General features: G+C 38.2%; 1 protein-coding gene across 3 annotated transcripts; it reads right to left on the bottom strand.

The window, feature by feature from the left end:
* Positions 1–521: 521 nt before the first annotated feature.
* SPTSSB (serine palmitoyltransferase small subunit B) lies at positions 522–13,882 on the bottom strand. 3 transcript variants are annotated; one of them, XM_039361094.1, is made up of 3 exons: positions 12,924–13,623; positions 12,314–12,382; positions 522–2,471 (listed from the first exon to the last, which is right to left on the bottom strand). In XM_039361094.1, the coding sequence occupies exon 3, from the start codon at positions 2,446–2,448 to the stop codon at positions 2,218–2,220; it is 231 nt and encodes a 76-aa protein (XP_039217028.1). In that variant the 5' UTR covers positions 2,449–2,471; positions 12,314–12,382; positions 12,924–13,623; the 3' UTR covers positions 522–2,217. The 3 variants fall into 3 exon arrangements, with proteins under 3 accessions (XP_039217028.1, XP_039217027.1, XP_039217029.1); XM_039361093.1 differs by lacking the exons at positions 12,314–12,382; positions 12,924–13,623 and adding an exon at positions 13,717–13,882; XM_039361095.1 differs by lacking the exon at positions 12,314–12,382 and having other exon boundaries at positions 12,924–13,625.
* Positions 13,883–16,528: the final 2,646 nt, after the last annotated feature.

The raw sequence follows: 16,528 nt of genomic DNA on the forward strand, positions 1-16,528 counted from the left end.
ATATATTTACCTCTTACAATCTGGTAATTGAAAATGTGCAACTGTTGTTCTTCTTCATTCTGAAGAACAGAACATCCTGCATTTCCCCAGAACGTTGCGCTGAAATTGTTTTGCACATAGGTATTTATAAGCCAGTTTTCTTTCACGAATAACTCCGAACATGATAAATAGAAGATCAGTATTAAAAATAATTCCACATTGCTGATACAAAACAAGTAGTTCTCTGTAAATGTATAACTAGACAATGCATTAAAATCCATAAAAAGTCGTTCAGCCATTCCCAATGGAATAGTAACAATCACATGCAAATATCAAAACACTCTCTTATCTACCAAAGCTACTAATACACTCCATAAATAGAATTAACTTTATGAAATCCCTGAAAACAATAAAACACTAATAAAATAAAAATGCTAATAAAACCAAATAGTTTGTATGTTCATAGGAATATTACTGTGATCCTGTTTGGGAGGTGCATGAAGAAAGCTGGACTGCAGACAGGAAAATAATACTCAAATGCATTTAAAGATAAATTCAACTTTTATGGGTTTTGCATACATGTTCAGATCTTTTCAGTACAATTTGCTGAGAGAGATATAGCACGTTCTTTAAAGCTCACAATCTAATGCCATCAGTACAAGGGACAAATATTTCATTGCATGTAATTGTGCAGACATTTGATGCATACAACCACTTTTATGGGAAGCTTTGTGAGCTGCAAGAATACACTGATATGCAAGCTTGCTCTTTGGCATTCATATTCCATCTATACAAAGTACAACACTGGCATTTTTCAAGAATAAAATATAATCCCGTTTGAATAAAGATTATTTTTCTGCTTTCTAATAAGAAGCAGTACCATAGTGCTGAATCTTCCATGTACATCCTTTAGAGCAGGGGTCTTCAAACTTGGCCCTTTTGTGACTTGTGGACTCCAACTCCCAGATTTCCTCAGCCAGCGTGCCTGGCTGAGGAATTCTGGGAGTTGAAGACCACAAGTCATAAAAGGGCCACGTTTGAAGTCCCTGCTTTAGAGCCCCTTCAAGTATTAGAGTATTACTTTTACACACACTTGTGTGCACATGCATTTCTCTCAGCAACAATAACAGAATAAAAAGTAATTCTTGGCTGGTATTAAGCAAAATTAATACAAGTTTGCAAAATCATCCAAATAAATATTAGATGAGAGTCTAATATTACTTCTTGCAGAAAGCCAAGGAAAATGGCTTAAAATGGCTTAAAATGGAAAATGTTAATTCTTCTATAGAACTAAAAAAAAATAAATTAAGATGTTGGAATTCAAGGTATTGCTAATATAATGGTTGATGAGCCAGAAACCCCCCCATGAGAGAAATGGACACAATAGTTCTTTGGCCAGTCTCCAGTGTCAAAACCAATTTCTTATGAGGGTTGGCAAAAATATATACATAAAAAGAGAATAGGAGAAAATGTCTTACTGAGGAGAAAAGGTCTATCAATATTTATCTACAACTGGCTCTGTGTCTTAAAAAAAATTACTTTTGGCCTTTAAATACAATGAGGCCATCTCTCTAAATTACAGGGGTCTTCAAACTTGGCCCTTTTATGACTTGTGGACTTTAACTCCCAGAATTCCTCAGCCAGGCAAATTGGCTGAGGAATTCTGGGAGTTGAAGTCCACAAGTCATAAAAGGGCCAAGTTTGAAGACCCCTGCTCTAAAACTAAGTTCTCTGTTAAGTTACTTCATCAGATACTAATTTGTTATGTTTTCATAGGGAACATAGGGGAGGCAGGTGTCATCATCAAATTAAAAGTGATTGCATGTTTTGAAAGCCTTAACATATTTTTCCTGATATTCTCCAATTAAAACATTTGCAGCTGTATGTCCAATTAAAACATCAACAAAACCCAAATCCTCAGCTTACATAATGTGAACCCAGACAAGTGAAAGATAAAATGCAAGTCAATTGTTTCTTGCTTGTGTTTGATTGCAAATCTGTCATGTGTGAACTCAGTTCATGAAACTAGTTCCAGAGACTGACCCATGATTGGAATGAAGTTGTGCAAGCATGCATTTCAGTGAGGACCAGCCTGTCAGGGACGCAGCATGGCTGAATATGTGCATTTGAACCAACAGGCTCACAATCACATCCACAAGAAATCTAGGCAGAGCTGAGTATAATAGTGTGGGGAAGAGTATTTCCAGAGAGGGCAAAGCCTTGAGTCAGTGCTGAAGGTCAAAGTATATTTTCCATTTGGCTTCCAAAGACTTGGGAGAAAAAATCAAAAGCCAAGCGGACATGGATGGGGATGAAAACATAGGCTGTGTACACCACCATAGCAACAACAGTAATTATGATAGTATTGAACATGGATCGTTCCCAAGGCTCCAGGACATAACTGCAGGTGACCAGGAGATACTGAAAATGCAGCCAGTAAATGTAATCCTTAATTTTCTTCAGATCCATTGTTGGCTCAAATGTCAGGAAACCTAAGAGAAGATAGACAATGCAGAATCACAGTGAAAAAAGAAAACTGATTATCTGGTTATCAGTGTTCTAAAAAAAAAAGAAATATACTTCACCCGATGTATTGCCAACATATCAGAGCTGCATTAAATGAACAAGACCACCACAAATACCTCAAGCCAAGACATAGGTAGAAATATCTGTCTTTAAATTTCAATTATATTTTACATCCCCTCTTTTCTACTGTGAGAATGCCCCAAGGAGGCCAGTTTATTCCTTCTGCTCTGCGTATATATCAAGCCAAAACCCTGGCCCAAACTCTTTACGGAATTCCCATATGGATACGAGGTTTCAAGGATTGTACTGAAAGTACCCAGGCTGTTTTTCTTAGGAAACTTCTGGGTTTTCCTCCCTGTGTTGGATTTGCTTCGATGTACCTGGAACTGGGCATTCATTCAGTCGAATGCATGGTGTGGATTAACACCTTCAAATGGTGGTTTCGGGTGCTCTTTTTGGCAGCCCCTGGTAGCTACCTTCCCTTGTGTTTGCTGATTCTCATACTTCTTGTTGGGAGAGGGAACTGACAAAGAAACTCCACTTGCTAGGTTTTATGGGGGATGCTCTGGGAGATTATGGTCTTAAGGACGCCCAGTTTAGGGTAGTCCAACGGCTTGTGGATATAGATTTGCAATACTTAAGAGACAGAGCCAACAAAACCTACTCCCCTTTGATCTTTAGCCATTCTAATAATTATGGATTGAGGATGGCCTCTTATTTCTATACTCTAACCATCCCCAAGTATAGAAGAGTCTTTTCCCTAGCCCATTTCAATGTCTTGCCCTCAGCACTACTCAACAGGCGATTCAAGAGGCTCCTGTTTAGTGAGTGACTATGCCCCTGTGACAGGGCTGAAGTTGAAACTGTGGAGCATGTCTTATTATACTGCCCTATGTATAACACAGCCAGAATTAAATTATTGCCTCTCCTTAGAATTGATCCCTCTGGTTCTAATGTTAGTAATTTGGTTTTATATTGTCTAGGGGATGGCTCCTCCTATATTACTTCTCAGGTTTATAAATTTCTTTTAAGAGCTGTAACTATTAGAGGAGAACGTTGTAATTCCCTTTAGCCAAGGCTTCTGGTGTTAATTGTTTGTGATTATATTTTTCTTGTGTTTTCTTTTGTTGCACTTGCATTTTGGTCTGTGACCGCAAAATAAATTAATAATAATTAATAATAATAATAATTACTGTGAGAATGGCTGTGCCATAAAAGAGTATCTGCCCTAGACCATCACTGATTTTGAAACCCCTATAATCTTTTACCTCCCAGCAATATTTGGCAAATGAATCACTGGAAACATCCAGAGATGCTGAGCCTGAGCTTCTCCTTCCTTCAATGCTCGTAGGGTGCAAGCTTCTGCTGCAATTTAGCTCAGAGGAAATATCACTGATGTAAAATGTAAGATTTGCTTCCCTTTAGTATAGTCTCAGGGGACAAGCCATTGCAGAAAGCTATAACTGAGTTGGAAGGACCTTGGAGGTCTTCTATCCAACTCCCTTCTCAAGTAGGAAATGCTATAATAGTTCAGACAAATGGTAGTCCAATCTCTTCTTAAAAACCTCCAATGTTGGAGAATGCACAATTTCTGAAGGCAAGTCATTCCTTGCCTGAGTAATTGTTCTAACTGTCAGGAAATTTCTTCTTAGTTCTAGATTGGTTGTCTCCTTGATTAGTTTCCGTCCATTGCTTCTTGTCCTGCCTTCAGTTGCTTCGGAGAATAGGTTGACCCCCCCTTTTTTTGTGGCAGCTTTTTTGATATTGGAACGATGCTATCATGTCATCCCTAGTCCTTCTTTTCTTTAAACTAGACATAACAAATTACTGCAACTGTTCCTCATAGGTTTTAGCCTTCAGACCCATGATCATCTTTGTTGCTCTTCTCTGCACACTTTCTAGAGTCTCAACATTTTTTGTATGTGATGGTGACAAAAACTGGATGCAATATTCCAAGTGTGGTCTTACTAAGGCATTAAAAAATGATACTAATACTTCACGTGATCTTGATTTTATCCCTTTGTTAATGCATTTCATTCAGTATTCACTGAATAATACCGTTATTATAGTGAACAGTATTCACTATTCTATACAGTATTCACTTCCATCTCAACTATTTCTGAATCAATCTTACTTCTATTGTACACAATAAGCTGGCAGGTTGGAAGAAAGAAAGCTGGGATAGTTTTCCATGGGAATTCCATGGACCCAAATTAAGTATTGGTTCCCAGTTTAGTATTTGTCTCCAGAATATTTGAATTATCTGACCTCTTGCATCAGACACACAACTGAATAATGGAGTCACTTTTCCATACAGTTACACTGCCACAACAGAATATTGTCCAGTGCAAGAAACCAGAAACAATACAATACAAGGAGCTATTCAGGGTTTCATGTCTATTGTTACTTGCATGTAGATAAGAATTTTGCCAGACTAAAGTACTACTAAACAACTTCTAGATAAGCAGCCTCTTCCTCCCTATCAGTGAATCAAGACTAGCTAGACTTTTCACTCTTCAGACTCCACCACAAATGCCAAAGATTGACAGGAAATATATTATATGTTATATATGTTATGTTTATTATTTATTGTTGTCAGGCAAAAACACTTGTACTTATCCAATTATTTTAAAACTGAAAGGGTATTACAACCCCCCCACCCCCCTGTTTCACTACCCCACTTCTAACATTTCACAAAAATATTTTTTTGGAGCAACACATAATGGAAAACCTGAAAAACAGCTTCACCTTCTTCTGTGAAGACTGGTTTTTCTAGCTCATTTGATTCTTAGCATATCTAAGATTGGTTTGATCTATAAAGATAAAGTCAGAAGACTTGTTTCCAATGAGAAAATAATGTACATAGAAGCAATACTTTAAATGTAGAATATCTACTTTGTTTGCAGATGTTCTTCATTTTAGCATCCCCAACTACATATTGAAATACCGGTATTCCTTCTAATCATTGTGAACCAAATTGGAATACCAATCTGGTTGTATATATTTTCCTATGTATTTATACTTTTTCAATATTAAGAGTACCCAAAGAGCAGATTGTTAAAGAAAGACTTTGTTAGAACTGAGTAATTGATATGGTCCAAAATGAGTGTCAAATTTACATAACCTTTTGTAAAAATGTAGATATAACTCAAAGAAATGATTCTAATACTCTCAAGCTGCATGTATGTTTAAAATCCAAACCAAGTTCAATTGTTTCTTATGGACGGAACATTGTAATAGTAAAGCCACCACCCAATTAACGTTATCTTAAACTGCTCCCTACGTACATTGTCTGGTTTTAAAATCTACAACCAGACAAAGTACATAGACAGAATTACGCCCAACAGAACTCCTTCTGAATAAGTTTTATTGAATTTTTATACTGCCTTTCTTCCAAAAAAGAAAGTGGACAGTTCTTTTTCCATACTGTGCCTTTACTTGCTTACTCTTCCTTACTACTTTACTCTTCCAGTCAATATTCTGAGTGGCTGTCTTAGAATTATTTATTAATCCATTTGCAGAGCAATCTTATGCTCCAGTTGGATCTCTCCAGCATATCTCAGATCTTGTTAGATGCAGCCTGGCAGGTCAAAGAAACCTTTGCCTTCATGTTTTTCCAGTTTCTTTCTAAAAATGTATTTCCATGCCTTCTGTGTAACAAGCGGACAAGTCAAGATTTCACAACCCCATTAATGTCTTGGAGCAAGTAGCAAAGCAGGTCCTGAACATTGCTACCCCAGAGGCCAAAATGGCTTAAATTTAAAAAGAACTCAACAATCTTGTTTTTAAATGATACTCATATGTAACAGAGAGCACGCACCATTTTAGATGCTTTCCCACATATTCAAAGCCTGTCTGTCTGTCTATCTCTGTCTATCCATAAATACACCTACCACTGTACTGATTGTACATTCTATCCCAATAACCTATAAATCAATAAATGACCTCTATCCTGATAGATGATGAAAACATTTTAAACTGAATGAAAACATAGCAACCCTGAACAACGTATCAACAAGTTATGATGAAAGTTTAAGTGAAAGAGACTTCTTTAAAGCTGAAGCTTTTGTTCAGTCTGGCCTCTGTATTATGCCTCTTATCTTATACACTGACTGACATCTTTTTACTAGCAAAGATAGGCAAAATAATAGAAACACAGCAAGGATGTTGATTGTTCTTCAGAATTTTGCCAAGGATATATAGCAAATGTGAAATTTTTCTCTATCCAAATTGAATTTTTATAGATATTCTGCTCTACATTTTTTTCCTTTTTCAATGCCAGTTAAATCTTGCAGATAGTCAATTTGCATGTCAAAATATAATACAAATAAAAGCTGTCATTTATCTCTGAGTTGTTCTTCCAAATATCCTATTAAATGAAAACAACATAATTTTATTCACTGCAATGGAGGTGGTTTTTTTTTTAAATATTTTTTCACATTTAAACCAAACCAAACACCCAGAATCATTATGTGGAGGGAACAGGTCATCAAGAAGGAAGTTTCAGTGTAGTTCTTGAAGTAAGGATTAATTTTCTGTCAGGGAGAACAATTAATCAGTGGAACAACTTGCCTCTAAAAGTTGTGGGTGCTCCATCACTCAAGTTTTTAAAGAAGAGATTGGACAATCATTTGACTGAAATGGCATACAGTCTCCTGCTTGAGTAGAGAGTTGGATTAGAAGACCTCCAAGGTCCCTTCCTACTCTGTTATTCTGTTTTAACCTGTATTCAAACGTCAACATACAAATGCCCTGCGAGGTTATGCACAGTTTCTAGAAAAGTTTTAAACATTTGTCTAAAAACTTCTCTGGAGTTATACTGAATAGGGTCTCCTGCTTCAATAGAAGATTGGATTAGAAGACCTCCAAGGTTCCCTCCAAATCTATTATTCTGTATTTTGTTCTATGTATTTGTTGATGTAAGGAACTTTTTTTAAAGGCTCAGGAACAGACATTCTAAAATGAAGTTCTCCATTTAAGATGGAACTTAATTTTTTTATTACTACATTCTATCCAACAGTTGCAAGAATTAAACAGCAAATGTTAAAGAAGACATTAGTTTGGTTTGGAGCCTGAGGAAATCTTTTATTTCCTTCTTTTTAAAAATGGAAATCTAGGTTATCATTCGCATCAAGTCCAAGTACGAATTTATCTAGATCATTACTATCTCTACCCCATCATTGTGCAAACTTTTGACTTTCTAGGATCTATTGGAATCCTAGAATTCAAAAGTTCTAAATCTGACTAGAAGTTTCCAGACTTTCAAGTGGGAATCTTTCCCATCCCAACATAAATTCCTGAAGGATTGACTGGAATTTCTACATACAAAGAAGGACGTTTACTATGGTTTTCTCATACACAATAAACTGATCCTTCCAACAGAAGAAAATATACTGTATGTAGCTCAGGACTGCACTGAAGAGTCCTTGGTGCTCTCTGACCTTGGTTATTTGCTTACAGATATTTCATACCTCTCTAGGTCAGTGGTTCTCAACCTTTTTAATGCTGCAACCCCCAACCGGTCGTAAGTCGAGGATTATTCAACCGGTTGTAAGTCGAGGACTACTCAACTGGTGCAGCACCATTTGCAGACTGGGACTTTTGGCGGGCTCAGCAGGGCAGAGACAGCCTGGACAATTCCTATTGGCTTTTGAAAGCCAATAGAATTAGACTCTATTCAAGAGAGTCTATTCTATTGGCTTTCAAAAGCCAATAGAATAAACGGGAGTAGCACAGCTAAGGAAAAGGGGAAACAATGGCGGACTGTGTTGTTTTGTGACCCCCGTGAAATAGTCGTTCGACCCCAAATGGGGTCCCGACCCACAGGTTGAGAACCACTGCTCTAGGTGATGAAATCATCAGTACTTGTAAATGGGGGCTTGCTCCCTGTTTATATACAAGCTTGCCTTGCCATATTGGAGGGGATAGGGCTTTGGTAGTTCCTTGATTAGGGCATTGTTTTCTGCTTATTTTTTTGTCTGGTGTTAATCCCTGCTTATCTGGTTGTTGACTGTTGAAGGCGTGTTTTTGTATTTATGTTTCCTTCTCAGCTTTTTTGTGTTTTTTGAATGGTGTATAAATGTAAATGTCTCTATGTGTTTTTTGATGCTGATTTATCTGAATGCCAAGCTTCCAGGAAATCCTTAGTGTCTGGGGATTTAGTCTGGACTAGGATGCTCAGTTTCCCAGTTAAAACTATGACTGTCTATCCATGAGTTATGAGATTAAGAAGTTTTAATTGTGTCTCTTGACTGCTACTTGGTATTCATGGATGCATTCTGCTAGTCATCTGTTTGTCTGTACTACATGGTGGCTGTTATAGTCCTTGTAGTGTACATTGTATATGAGCTTCTCTTTCTTCTTCTTGGGCTACTGGGTCTTTGGATTTTACCTAAGGTGTTTTGGAAGGATTTGTAGTATGTTTGTTGTTTCTTAGACTTTTTTATGCCTGGCAGTGTTATTATTCTCATAGCTTGTTTTGATTGTGCTGTAGTGGATTTAGTGGTTGGATACTTTTTGATAAAAGTTCTATGGATATCTTCTTTGTTGGAAGTTGTATAGTCAGTCTGTTTCCTTTTTCTGGGTTACTGCAATGTGTTTGGACTTGTCTGAATAATGTGCTTACACAATTCTTGTTATGCGGTTGCGTTGTTGAGTAATTGAGCACTTGGTCAGGGTAGGTTGTTTTCTAATACACTTGTGTTTCAATACACTTGTTATCTCTGCTGATAAGGATATCTAGAAAGAGTTATATGCTGTTGTTTTCTTTTTCCCTTGTAAATTTTATTTATTTGAAGATGTTGTTTCATGTGTCTTAGGTTTATTATTATTATTATTATTATTATTATTATTATTATTATTATTATTATTATTATTATTATTATTATTATGGTGAGGGAATTGTCTATGGCTAGTTGTCTGTGTAAGTTGAGTCGTGTGTTTGTTAAGCAAATCACATGGTCATTAAGCAAAGTCAGCTTCCCCAAAGGACTCTTTTTGGAGGAAGACTGCAAAAAAGATAGATGGACAGTTTAGAAATAAGAAATATCAATTAATCAATCAACAAAAGAGCCGAGGTGGCGCAGCAGTTAGAATGCAGTACTGCAGGCCACTTTAGCTCACTGTGTTCAGCAGGTCAGCGGTTCAAATCTCACCGGCTCAAGGTTGACTCAGCCTTCCATCCTTCCGGGGTAGGTAAAATGAGGGCCCAGATTGTTGGGGGCAATGTAAATATATATATATACATTGCTTACTGGTGTACACCGCTTAGAGAGTGCTTGCACTTAAAGCGGTATATAAGTCTCATAAATAAATAAATAAATAAAGAAAAAAGATTGCAAAACATGACCAGGTGACTACAGGATGCTGCAATCAGTATAAATTCAAGCCAGTTGCAAAGGGATCAAATTATAGGCACATGACCGCAGGGGGTAATGCAATGGTCATAAGAGCAAATATCAGGTTGTAAGTCACTTTTATCAAGACGATCATTCTTTATAAAAAAAGAATGGGATAAATTGACAAAGTCAATTTATTTGACCAGGATTAAAATGGGATAGATTATTATTTTGGGTGGTTCTCTTTGGATTTACTGATATCTTAACTGGTAAATATGGTATACTGAATTTGTTTACATTGAATATGGTGCTTAATCCTACCCCCCCATTATTATCTTACGTCATTTAATTTTATAGGATTTAAACTGGCTCTATATCTAAATGATAACTAAAAATTAAGAATGTTTAGTAAATTTGTCTTTTTAAAGGAAAATTTTGTTGTTAAAATTAAAATAAAATAAGCAAGAAAAGATCATCTGTCTGACCTTGATGAATATAAATCATCAGGACCAAATGGATTACATCCCAGAGTGCTGAAGAAGCTGGCAGATGTTATTTCAGAACCATTGTACTATATCTTTAAAAAATCCTGGAGCACTGGAGAACTACCAAAGGATTGGAAAAGGGCTGATGTGGTTTCCATGTTCAAAAGAGGAAAAAACAAAAACAAAAAACAGACTCAAGAAACTACAGACCAATCAGCCTAACATCAATGCCTGGGAAGATACTGGAAAAAATAATCAAAAAACAGATCTGTGAACAGCTAGAAACAAATAAAGTTGTAACTACCATATATGCCGGTGTATAAGGCGACTTCCGCAAGTGCTAAAATCGGCGTCAAAGATGGGGGTCGTCTTATACGCCAAGTCGTCTTATACGCCGGAAATACTGGTAGTTTCCGGCATATAAGACGACGTTCTAGGAATGCGGCTCGGCAACAAAGACGGGGGTCATCTTATATGCCGGGTCGCCTTGTACGCCGGCATATATGGTAGTAGCCAGCATGGGTTTGTTAAAAACAGATTATTTCAAACCAATTTTACTTCATTCTTTGACAGAGTGACTAAATTGTAGATCAGTGTGGACATAGTATACTTAGACTTCAGTAAGGCATTCAACAAAGTAGACCACAACCTATTCTTGGTAAACTAGAAAAATGTGAGATAGACAACATCATCACCAGATGGATTTGTAGTTGGCTGACAAACCATACTCAATGAATAGTCTTAATAGTACTACATCTACATGGAGGGAAGTAAGCAGTGAGTTACCATAAGGTTCCACCTTAGGCCCAGATGCTTTTCAATATTTATGATGGTCGCAGTGGCCTGGGGTCATGTGATCCCCTTTTGCGACCTTCTGACCACCAAAGTCAATGGGGAAGCTGGATTCACTTTACAGCTGTGTTACTAACTTAACAACTGCAGTGATTTGCTTAACAATTGTGGCAAGGAAGATCATAAAATGGGGCAAAATTTGTTTAGCAACTATCTCAGCAACAGAAATTTTGGGCTCAGTAAGTCAAGGACTACCTGTATATAAGCAGAGCTACCACTGTAATGGATTCTGCCTATCACAGTTACCGTATAACTCATGACGGTTGCAAACCTTTGCTTCATTGGGGTGAAGAGAAAGGATCTTCTTTGTATAAGGGGAATTCATCAAATTTGCAAATGACATTAAGCTGGCAGGAATAGCCAACACACCAGAAGATAAATTCAGGATCCAAGAAGATCTTGTAACTGTCCCATTTTCTAATCAGGAGCTAAAAAGTGAATGGCAAAGCTCTGTTTTAAGAACTTTTCAGGTGAACAAAAGAGCTTTGAAGCCAATTAATCTGAAATTGCCTCTATCTTGCTTTTAAAAAGGCTCAATTTGATCCAATGGTACTAATGATAGGGTAAATCACAAGTATAGATATTAACCTGAAAAAGTTTCTGTAGGAATATTGGATATTGCCTCTGTAGATCTGACCTCCCTTCCAGAATTTTTCTTGGCAGGATAAGTACCTCTACATTATTTAATTAGAACTCTTTGGATCTAAGAAACAGACTGTTTACCTATTATGATTTCCTATCAGTCATAAAAAGGTTACTCTATTAACACTAACCAAATAGGCCGAAAACAGTCAACAAGTTTTTGAGTTCCACAAGGCTCTTTATCTGGCTGGATGCAAAAATGGAAGTTGGGAAGAGGAGAAGAAAAAAAAAAAAGCTGGCTTATTATTACAGGACAAAATTGAGTCTTGCATGTATTCCTACTTTTTTTTTAAAAAAACTTTGCCTTTATTGATACAATTGTTTTGATGTGACTTGGAAGAATTTGTATTCTGTGAACACGTGCAGACTACTTTATGCACGGATATGCATCAGGCACCACACACACAGCAAGATTGAGGTCCAAGTGTCACCCAAAGGCTCAGAGCCAAACATAAAAATTTAAAAGAGCTCCTGCATGAAAGAGGTACTCACCTTAGTGTTCCAAAGGGATAGAAAGGAAATAGACGGTGCTGGAAACTCCTTTGCTAGCTGGGCTGGCTACTAAGAATCAGTGGTTTAATAAGTTAGGGTTTCTTCACTAATCTCTAACTCCACCCTGCTACAGTAAACTCCCTTCTGCAGCCAGCCCAGTTCCAAAGATTTGGTCATTGCTAGGGACAAACTTTCCCATAGCTCCGCTGCCTCCTTTTTACAGGAAATAGGACGGGATCAAGAGCAAATGCAAGTCTGTCCACCACCTCCCGCTTTAGACTTCAAGCCTGCTGGGCGCCCATCAGCATCTCAAACAGAAGCGCTGCTAAGGTGCACTGCTGCTGAAACCCATGCCGGGAAGCCACCGCTGTCACTTCTGCAGTGCCGCAGTGCCAGGAATATTTTAAAGACGGCTAACCGACCGGGATAGGATTATCCCCCCCCCTCCCCTTTCCCTATTTAACGATTTCTTCCTTCTCAAATCGTTAAGGTATTTTAACGGAGATGGCGGGAGTGGGAGGCTGCGGAAAGATCTTCCCGCCGTTAGTCCGACCTAACCCCCCAAACGGTGGGATAAAGCAGCCCTCCGTCACCGTCTGAGGAGACTCACGAATTTAGCTGGGCTCGCCATAAATTGCGGGGAGATCCATTGGAAGGTATCTCTCGCCTCGCTGCTCAGGCGCTTTTACGAGGCTCTGAGCGTCTTTGGCATTTTTCCCCTCCCTTCTTTCTTAGCCGAACGGGGCGGATAAAGAGAGGAGGACAGCGGCATCGCTGCGCAGGAGCGGCAGCTATTTTGTCAGTCCACGTTGGTCAGGCGAATGGGGAAAAAAAGAAAGCAAGGTTAAAAACAAACCAACCCTACACCAGTATCTGCAGCCTGAAGGAAAAAGCTTTCTCCCTTCTCAGGAATCGCCGGGGATCCCGGTTAACTTTCCATGCATTTTTAATAATAATAATAATAACAGAAGGTGGGGACGAGAGAGGGTTGGAAGCGGCGCAGAGACGGAGGGCGCCGAGGAAACGCCGGCAGAAGTCGGATGGAGAAAGCGCTGGGACTGCGGAGCCGCTGAGTGCGGCATAAGGGACGGGAAAGCCAGCCGTTCCCTTCTCCGCCAAGGAAGCCCTATGCGGCCGCAAATCGCTGACCTCCCGCAGAGAGTTTCCGCCTCACGCTGGGAGACGAAATTCTCACCTTCCCCCTCCCCACGGGAATTCTGTGTTTTTGGAAGAAAGAAAGAAAAAGAAAGAAAGAAAGATCCAACCATCTAACCTTTTAACTCTATTCAAAACATTCCCCCCCCCCCGTTTTTAGTTATCCACTGAAATTTTCTTAAAATCAATTACATTTAAATATCTAAAACATGTGTTTTATGTTGATCATCCCACACAAAATATTGCACCTGTTTATAAATTTGTTCTCTTCACTTATTGCAATGACCCTTGTTGAAAGAAAAGTTTTCATCATGGTTCAGTCCAAGCTGGGAATAAACAACATGGCGACTGCTTTAGAAAGAAGGTTGCAGTTTATTGAAGAGGAGAGCCAGACAAAAAGATGGCTCTGGAAGAGAGAGAGCACATGTAGGGAATGCGTTTTTATACCCTCCAGGGCTTTTGTTTGGAGTTGTTTCCTGTTCCTCTTTGAGGCTTTGTATTTCCTGTGTCATGTATTCTGACCTGAGTCTTGGTGTGCCCTTTGGCATCTGTGGGTTAATCTTATTATGTCCTCTGTTAGAGTTTGGGTGGGGTAGTAGTAGATGTCTTTGTTTTCTTAATCTTCTAGCTTCAACCTTCCTGTATGATTTTCATCTGCATTTTTATAGAAATGGTTTCTGCTTGGGGGAGGGAGACTTGGGGATATTAAGCAAAAAACTGGGCATGCTTTTCTGCCTCTTTAAGATCCTTTGAGGAAATATTATTTTCTGCCCTTTTAATATTTTCTTCTCTGGGGTGGGCTGACTTCCTACACCCTGCAAGAAATAGGTGGGGAGTCTCTGCAGTGTTACCCAAGGTTTAACTCTTCTTACATGAATGCTATGTAGCTTATGAGAAAATATAAACCAATATCTGTTTCATGCTTATTAAATGGTACATGAATGAATTCAGTTTTTCCAAGTTTGTTTTACCGCAACACATAACAGTTTTAGCTGGCACACTTGCATTTTAACCTTTAATTTGTATATTACATTTACATTCTATGTTTTGTCAAAGAGAGCAAGACATGTTGCATCCATTTCCAAATTAATCCAACAAAAATTCTGTAAAAAAAAAAGAATATTTGTATCTCATGGACGAATTGTTGGGTCCTTGGTGCTCTCTGAGCTTGGTGGTTTTCTTGCAGATTTTCAAACCAGGTAACATTATCAGTTCTAGAAAGGAATGAGATTTGCTCTTATTTTTATATACTAGTGGCTTGTCCCATCAGTGCTAGTGGGAGTGGTCTTAGTGGTTCTTGATTAGGCAGTTGATTACTGCTAGCTTACCAATGTAGACAAGCTAACAATAAACAATAGTCTAATCAAGGAATCACTAAGAAATTATCATAAACACTGACAGTGCAAGCCAGTATTTATAAAAATAAGAGCAAACCCCACTCCCTTGTAGCACTGATGATGTTACTTCATTTGGTAATGAAATGTCTGCAAGAAAATCACCAAGCTCAGAGAACATCAAGAACCCCCACAACAATCCTATAAGGTAGTTTGCACTAAAAGAATGCCACTGGCCCAAAGTTAGTCACTGAAGGAGCACTTGAGGCCAGATCTTCCTGATCCTATATCAAACAGTATAGCAAAACACACTGGCTCTCTCTTAACTTCCATCCTTGCTGTATATAAAACAACAGAAGAGGGAGGAAAGTCTTCAGTTTGCCAGCCTGTACTGATTGGAAGCGCATGAGAAGTATTCTGAGGTCTCTATGGATAGCAGCCAAGTTCTTTAATTTGATTATATGCTTGCGATGGACCATTTAAGTATAATCCCCTTTTCTTCCTCCAAAAGGAACAAGTACAAACTAAACAAATAAATAAACTCACCTTATCACCAGCAAATTGCAAATGCTTATTAATTGCCATGCTTAAGTGCAAATCTAAGCAACAGAATTTTGCTATTTAAGATGAGACACAAGACATCAGGTGATTTGTACCTGTATGGTCTGCTACTGTCCAGCTGTCAATTATTATAGATGGTAATTCCAAAGCCCAGCTCCTTTTTTTTTGGGTCTTTTATCCTTAGTTCTTATTTGAACTGCATAACCTTTTAGAGAATTGTTCATTGTAATGTAACAAATACAGTACTGTTGCACCTCTTGACAGATTGCTGGCTTTACATATTTTTTCGACAAAGGTTATTGTGAAATGTCAGGTGTATATCACATCCAAATGTCAATAGACAGAAAAAGTGTCTATACAGTACTTCTATACTCCTAAAAAGAGTTCAAGCCTACTTCTCATCCAGCCCAGGAACCACTTGCACTCATGTGTAGATTGTCTGGCCTTTCCTTATCTGGCTACAGTGCTTGAGAGATACAAAATTTTAAGTCAGTAAGAAAGTCAAAATATAAACCTACAACTTAATACCACTTTATAATGCCTTGGTAAGGCCACACATGGAATACTGCATCCAGTTTTGGTCACCACGATGTGAAAAAGATGTTGAGACTCTAGAAAGAGTACAGAGAAGGGCAACAAAGATGATTAGGGGACTGGAGGCTAAAACATATAAGGAACGGTTGCTGGAATTGAGTATGTCTAGTTTAATGAAGAGAAGGACATGGGGGGACATAATAGCAGTATTCCAATATCTCAGGGGCTGCCACAAAGAAGAGGGAATCAAGTTATTTTCCAAAGCATCTGAAGGCAAGACCAATATGGGGCTGCCACAAAGAAGAGGGAATCAAGTTATTTTCCAAAGCATCTGAAGGCAAGACAGATGGAAACTAATCAAGGAGAGAAGCAACCTAGAACTAAGGAGAAACTTCCTGACAGAACAATTAACCAGTGGAACAACCTGCCTCCAGAAGCGGTGAATGCTCCAACACTGGAAGTTTTAAGAAGAAACTGGACAGCCATTTGTCCAAAATGGTATAGGGTTTCCTGCCTGAGCAGGGGGTTGGACTTGATGACCTCCAAGGTCCCTTCCAACTTTATTATTATTATTATTATTATTATTATTATTATTATTATTATTATTATTATTATTATTATTAATAAACTC

Source organism: Crotalus tigris, unplaced genomic scaffold (genome assembly GCF_016545835.1).
Source record: "Crotalus tigris isolate CLP2741 ecotype Arizona unplaced genomic scaffold, ASM1654583v1 scf7180000019200.1136910, whole genome shotgun sequence".
NCBI classification, from domain to species: Eukaryota; Metazoa; Chordata; class Lepidosauria; order Squamata; family Viperidae; genus Crotalus; species Crotalus tigris.